Source organism: Haplochromis burtoni, unplaced genomic scaffold (genome assembly GCF_018398535.1).
Source record: "Haplochromis burtoni strain Fernald_Lab_line unplaced genomic scaffold, NCSU_Asbu1 Contig_16, whole genome shotgun sequence".
Taxonomy (NCBI): Eukaryota; Metazoa; Chordata; class Actinopteri; order Cichliformes; family Cichlidae; genus Haplochromis; species Haplochromis burtoni.
The window spans coordinates 207,124-215,053 of NW_024582377.1; the positions used below are offsets into that span (position 1 = coordinate 207,124).

The 7,930-nt window shown below is 39.8% G+C and overlaps 1 protein-coding gene across 1 annotated transcript in view; it reads left to right on the forward strand.

Moving 5' to 3' along the window:
- Positions 1-4,503, forward strand: part of LOC106633074 — a 12,028-nt gene extending 7,525 nt beyond the window's left edge. The window contains exon 5 of the mRNA XM_042218153.1: positions 4,320-4,503. Coding sequence (XP_042074087.1) covers positions 4,320-4,503 — 184 coding nt within the window. The remainder of the gene's footprint in view (positions 1-4,319) is intronic.
- The last annotated feature ends 3,427 nt before the right edge of the window (positions 4,504-7,930 follow it).

A 7,930-nucleotide genomic window follows, 5' to 3' on the forward strand; every position in this document is an offset into this window, starting at 1 on the left:
GTGGAAATCAAACTGTAACTGAGGTGCAGAGGTAAATTAGAATAGAACAGTCCTTTAGTGTCATTATACATGGACAGTGAATATTCTATGACTTAGTAATATTGTCAAGTATATTAAATCCAATAAATATAAGTGTTTTTTGACTCTTACAGCATCTGATATTGAAGCTGAAGTTGATCTGTAATGAAATCCAAGTCATAATAGCCGCATGCCGTGCAGTGAAGACACACCTCGAAGAATTCATGGCTGAACTCAAAACCTCTTTCCATGTGAAGATGATCTTTGTCAACACAACCACGTTCAAGTGAGTTCTTTTTCCTTCCCCTTTAAAAAAAGTTTTGACTTAGCAGTTCAGTGATACGTGTTCACTTTGTGCATGTGTGTTACTGAAATATTTTCTTTTTTACTTCTTTCCAGTTATACTAAATTACTCGTGCTACTTCACTTGAGCATTGGGAAGTGAAGGTTACACTTCCCTGTGCTCAAGTGAACAATTAAAAGCATTGCCTAATATTTTGCACATATCTGTTTGTATCAAAACAGCTCTGACACTTTACGCCACAGCGATGAATCCTCTGGTTGTTTCCTGTGGTGTCCTGGGTGCGGGCAGCTGCTCCTCAGGCTGCTGTTGGTTCTCTGGAGATTGGGCTTTCTTCGGAGCATCCTGCGAAAGCTCCATCAGATTTGGTGCACCTGGAGCCCACGTCAGCGCCTTGTGCTCTTTGTTGTGTTCCTCGTGCTGTTTCTGATTACTTTCTGTTGCTTCTTGGGGAATGCTGTCCTGCTGAGAGAGTGCAGCTGTCATGGGGGCATGTGCTGGTGTGCAGCAATCTTTAGATCTACAGTATGTGTCAAAGTAACGTTCACATGAATGTAGGATGGAAAGTTCCCCAGCAATGTCATTATTCACTTCAGTTTGAGACTAGTTATAACCACCATTATACATCCATCTGTTCAACTAAAACTCCTAAAACATTAATGATTCAATTGAGTTACTTGCCTTCATTTACTTTGCAATGTCTGCTGTGGTAATTTCTCTCCCGGTCATACAAATGAGTACTTGTGTTGCAAATGTTCCTGTTGGTGAAGGAGTGTCCTTTACATTATGGTAGCCATGTTCATCCTCCATTTTTTGTCCACCTGGACGCTTACTGTACCTGTTTCAGGGAGCATAACACATGTTTATCTGTTTTGCACTGAAAAAAAGTTTTTTATACACATCATATTAATTAAAAAAAACAACAAACAGTTCAGAGTCACTGTGACTGTTAGGATTTTAGGATAGGTTATTGAATTCTAATATACACCATAAGTAAAACACTTATTTATTCACACCATGCCTCTTTGAGACAAGAAAACAGGAAATTAAAATGAATCAAGCCATAAAGCTAATATCTCTGTGATTAAACTTTGAAATAAAGAGGCTGGATAATTGGCAAACAATTGGCCACTCGCTCTTCATTTCTGGTGGTTTGACAGAACATTTGGTGCAGTGGGAAAGTTTTAATATTCTGAATAAATATCAAATAAAGGTCCTGCTTTGAATTAACAGGTGTAAAAAGTCAGAGCCATTGAAACTATTATGGATTCTTTAAATCAGTTTCTTCCACTCGTACAGGTTAGTCCAGTTGATACTAATGCTATACTTATATATAAGTACACAATCTGCTGTAGTTAATAAAATGAATCTAGATGCGGAGTAGCAAAAGCTAAGGTAACACTGGCCAATAAGTTATTCTTAAAGGTGTGGTGGGTTTTGACACTGGTGTCTTGTCACATGTAATTGGATGTAGTGTAGCAGGTGAGACTTGGCATACCTGAGAAATGTGCCAGAAATCTGTGAATATGTTTACTGTCAGGGCCACAGCCAACAGTAATATAAAAATGCCATCATGGGAATTACGAAAAAAGGAATCTTATACTAGCTGGAACACCAACTAGTAATCTACAGAGACCAACACTGGACTTTCCCCTGGATCACAGCTGCTACACTGACAGACAACCTTTAAGCTCAAAAACAGGCCTTACAGGAAAGAACAGAGAAGCCTCAGACCTCTATGTCCCAATCTGACTCAAGATAAGTGACAACGAGGGAGTCTGCACCAGATGCAGATTTACGTGTCTAGTCTTGCCTGCATATTTATAATCTCTTTTTTTATTATTATTATTTTAACGGACACTGTGTGGAAGCTATGTTAAAGGATGCATGTGGAGTCAATATCACCTTGACCACTGATTTTTAGCTCCTTTAACATTTATTTTTGTCGTTCAGCTTCCTCAGAGAAGACTTTCCTTTTCAACGGACTCAAATAAGTAGGGGAGACCGGGGATAGTTGTAACATTTTTGACATTTCTGTCTGTAAATTGGAGCTCTTTTAAGGTAGTGGATTCAAAATGTAATGCAAAGTATTTACATGTCTCTGCTATTAAATAGTGCAGCTATTTTCTCTGCAGCACAATTACCCATTGCATGGTATGGCCTCAAACACAAAGAGTGAAATGTTACAATTAACCCCATAGTCTGGGTTAGTTGTAACATATCCTGGGGTGAAATGTAACACAATGAAATAAGGGTACTAACAAAACATTAACATGTAATCTTTGTTTATTCAACACATGAATGCACTTACATCCATTTATGTAGCTGTGTGTGTGTGTGACAGAATGCAGAAATCTAGCTTTTGAACATATTCCAACCCCCCAAAAAAGACAAATTATGGAATTTTCTGCAACTGAATATTTCATTAATTTTGGTTGGTCTTCCTTGAGTTTGGCCTCATTGGCTCAGTGGGCATTATAACCTACAACTCTTGCACCAATTTTGAACATAACAATGAAGCTGAAAAAATGTAGTTGTTCACCAGCATCGCAATTCCATTACTTTTTATCATGGCTTACCTTGGTGTGGTTTGCAAAGTGCTTCAGAAAGATGAGGAAATCTGTTTCTTGCACCCATCCTGATTTATTTCCACTACCAGTACTTCCTACTGGTCCATCTCTGACACAGTGGTCTGCATAATGTATGTGTGGGAACACAAACAGTGGAGGAATTGTGTTGCCAATGGCATTAACCGCATATACAAAAGCGACCAGTGAACCTCTCTCTGCTGATGTCGTTGCCCCAACTTGTTTAATATAAGTTAAAGTAATAGTGTGGTAAGTTGTAACATCTGCATTATTGTTACAACTAACCCAGACTGTTGCTGTTACAACTGACCCAGACTCCTATAGCCATGAACTAGCTAACATTACAGCCAACGGCTAAAACATTAGCACTAAAGACCTACACAGAATATATCCCCATAGACATACAAATAACATAATTTAAGTTTGATGAGTTTAACTGCAAAGCAGATAATGCTATTAGAAATTGAAATAAAGTAGAAAAACTTACTTTTTGGCATACAAATTACTTTTTTTCGTGTTAAATTGTCTGTGTTTGACAAAATGTGCTGATTTTTCACATGTGATAGCAGAACTGAGTTGGGCATGCACAGGATGAGTCACATCATTTGAAACTTAGCCCTGATTGGAGAAATTGGAAGTGTTACAACTGACCCACGTTACAACTATCCCCGGTCTCCCCTAATGCTTAGGTAGTTATCCTTGACATGTGTTTCCTCTGTATCGCGCCTCCATTTCAACCATGGTGACCTCTCACACATCAGTAGCGGTTTTAAAACGTACTCATGCTGCCCCGATGTCAGCCAGCGCATATTGGGAATGCGTAGGCACCGATCGGTTTTCTATCACCCATTTGCTGGGAGTAAGGGCGCCCTCCGTTTGCGAGGTCGCCTGCTGCTTTCGGCACAGGAGGAGAGTGGTGATCCTCGGTTGGGGGATGGGTGTTCATACTGGAGTGCAAAATTAAAACCAATGGAAGATGGACAAGAAAAGTTCAAAGCCATCAGGTGCTCAGTTTAGAAAAAAGAGAAAAGAAGAGGAGGAGAAACGAGCAAAAGATACAGGTAAGCAGATGTGTCATTGGATAATGGCAGGTCATCCTGAAACAATCAGAATACTTTATTAATCCCTAAGGAAATTATGTGGGTTACAGTTGCTCCAAGAAGAAATGGTAAAAATAGTAACAGTAACAGACTAAACTCCAAACAATACATTATGTTACAGATTTTAATATTAATTAGTCATTGTCAGATCACTCAATATAAAAACAAGAAAGAGGTGAGTTAAAATCCCCCGTATACAATAAAAAGAGTGTTCTCAATACGCTAAAAACCCTGCCGGCAGAAATAACTATACACTATTAAAACAAAGTTAAACAAATGTCTCCCATATGCTAAAATTCCCCTCCCACACAGTCCAACAATCCCACAGTCCAGCCACACTCGGGAAAATGTTCCTTATCTGAAAGGGACAGGAGAGGAATTTCTCTTCCGGGATGGAAATCTCGCCGGCCAGAAGAACAAGAAGGGGGCTCCTGTCGCAGACCTGTCTCCTCCTGACAGCGCGTCACCGCACAGTCCCGCCCCACTCCACACCTGAACACGGCCTCCCTTGTCTCACCGTCAGATGCAGGCAGATGGGCATCCCTGCCCTGTTGTGAATTGCGGCCATCGCCACCCACTGTTGCTGTTCCTGCCGTTGGGACTGGATCGCCGAACGACTCGTGGCACCCCACAGTCAGGCAGCAGGTCCTCAAACACATGTGCGGGCTTACACGCGTTGTTGTTGTGTTTTGTTTTGTTTTTTGCTCAGTGCTCACCTTTCGTGCGTCGCTCTCTTGTCTCTGCGCGCACTCAATGGCTGTATCCCAATTCAGGGCCTGCAGCCTTAAAGTACGCAGCCTCAACGATCCTCAAGGGCCGCGTACTTAAACATTTGCACATAAATAAGTGACATAATAGCGCCACTGTGACGTAATCGGCCTTTAAGGCTGCAGACCCTGAATTGGGATACAGCTATCCCCTTTAACAGGTCAGTCTGGCGGCTGATAGGCCACCTCGGGGGAACGCCCCCACCTCACAGGTGCCTACTTAGTCCACAGTGGATTAGAAGAATATTGTGCAACAACACTAAAATACATAATATAAATATGAGGATAAAACTGTGCAATATAAATATCACAATAAAATCATGCAAATAAAATCAACACTATGTACCAATACACAGATTGATAAAACATAAAAACACAAATTTCCACTGCGTGACACATGGACAATGAATATTAGTAATATTGTCAAGTGTATTAAATCCAATAAATATAAGTGTTTTTTGACTCTTACAGCATCTGATATTGAAGCTGAAGTTGATCTGTAATGAAATCCAAGTCCTAATAGCCGCATGCTGTGCAGTGAAGACACACCTCGAAGAATTCATGGCTGAACTCAAAACCTCTTTCCATGTAAAGATGATCTTTGTCAACACAACCACATTCAAGTGAGTTCTTTTTCCTTCCCCTTTAAAATACGTTTTGACTTAGCAGTTCAGTGATACGTGTTCACTTTGTGCATGTGTGTTACTGAAATATTTTCTCTTTTACTTCTTTCCAGTTATACTAAATTACTCGTGCCACTTCACTTGAGCATTGGGAAGTGAAGGTTACACTTCCCTATGCTCAAGTGAACAATTAAAAGCATTGCCTAATATTTTGCACATATCTGTTTGTATCAAAACAGCTCTGACACTTTACGCCACAGCGATGAATCCTCTGGTTGTTTCCTGTGGTGTCCTGGATGCGGGCAGCTGCTCCTCTGGCTGCTGTTGGTTCTCTGGAGATCGGGCTTTCTTCGGAGCATCCTGCGAAAGCTCCATCAGATTTGGTGCACCTGGAGCCCACGTCAGCGCCTTGTGCTCTTTGTTGTGTTCCTCGTGCTGTTTCTGATTACTTTCTGTTGCTTCTTGGGGAATGCTGTCCTGCTGAGAGAGTGCAGCTGTCATGGGGGCATGTGCTGGTGTGCAGCAATCTTTAGATGTACAGTATGTGTCAAAGTAACGTTCACATGAATGTAGGATGGAAAGTTCCCCAGCAATGTCATTATTCACTTCAGTTTGAGACTAGTTATAACCACCATTATACATCCATCTGTTCAACTAAAACTCCTAAAACATTAATTGAGTTACTTGCCTTCATTTACTTTGCAATGTCTGCTGTGGTAATTTCTCTCCCGTTCATACAAATGAGTACTTGTGTTGCAAATGTTCCTGCTGGTGAAGGAGTGTCCTTTACATTATGGTAGCCATGTTCATCCTCCATTTTTTGTCCACCTGGACGCTTACTGTACTTTAAATTTTATACACATCATATTAATTAAAAAAAACAACAAACAGTTCAGAGTCACTGTGACTGTTAGGATTTTAGGATAGGATATTGAATTCTAATATACACCATAAGTAAAACACTTATTTATTCACACCATGCCTCTTTGAGACAAGAAAACAGGAAATTAAAATGATTCAAGTCATAAAGCTAATATCTCTGTGATTAAACTTTGAAATAAAGAGGCTGGATAATTGGCAAACAATTGGCCACTCGCTCTTCATTTCTGGTGGTTTGACAGAACATTTGGTGCAGTGGGAAAGTTTTAATATTCTGAATAAATATCAAATAAAGGTCCTGCTTTGAATTAACAGGTATAAAAAGTCAGAGCCATTGAAACTATTATGGATTCTTTAAATCAGTTTCTTCCACTCATACAGGTTAGTCCAGTTTATACTAATGCTATACTTATATATAAGTACACAATCTGCTGTAGTTAATAAAATGAATCTAGATGCGGAGTAGCAAAAGCTAAGGTAACACTGGCCAATAAGTTATTCTTAAAGGTGTGGTGGGTTTTGACACTGGTGTCTTGTCACATGTAATTGGATGTAGTGTAGCAGGTGAGACTTGGCATACCTGAGAAATGTGCCAGAAATCTGTGAAAAGGTTTGCTGCCAGGTGGAGCTTTATAGTCAGAAAGGCCCAGATGAGTTGCATTTCTGTGGCGAATGTGTGACACATGAATGTGTGATGGGCGTCACAATATTAAAACAACATGACCTGCACTGCACCTGCTTATACACAACAAATACCTATTCTATCATATGGTAAAAGTGTCCACATATGATCATTAGATATGCATACTTCTTATTAAAATCTGCATCGTTTACACACTGTTAGCACAACTGATAGATGTTAACATTAAATACATGTTCGCTGCTCTTTAAAGATGGTCATTTATTTCCTCAGTCTGCTGCTGTCTCTTCATGAATTCCTTTAATAACATGAGCTGCAGCATCAGTCTGAGAGGAGTCAAATGATTAAAAATTAATCCACCAGGACACTTCCCTGAGGATCTTGCCTACGAACATGCTGAGTTGAGGAAAAAACCACAAAGATCAGAAATCAGGACATTTCTCGTTAGTAGGTTTAGGTTTGGTTTGAAATGGCTGCAAAGCAAGGACTGTCAAATGCTCGTTTCTGCAGGAGAAATTTGGGTTTGTGTCCAAGTAAGTGGCTAACAAAGTTTCTGTGTTAATGAATGAACAATGTTTGTACAAGAACCCCAGGAAGTAATAAATAATAAATAGATCAGGTCTAAAGAGCTGAGAGTGGTCACTGTTGTGTTTACTCAGCTTTTGAGAAACATAATAATATAAATGCCTGCATTTGTCTAAACTATGACACCCTCAGGATTACTCATTCTGCCATTTTCCATCAAAGGTGAGAAATAAGCTTTTACAGTGTGCAGCACCACCTCATCTGTTTCAGAATCACATGCATCTGAACGGTATGAGGGCGAGCACGTGCTGTTTATGATACTACGATCGAGCACACTGTACTTTATCTGATGGGGGTTTCAAACTTAGGCTTGAATACATTTTGTTAGGTGATGTTTGAGCTTTTTATTATGTGTACTAAAAACATTGATCATAAAAAACAACTTCTTTTTGTTTCCTTTATCTATTAATTCTGGTTTCATACAAACCT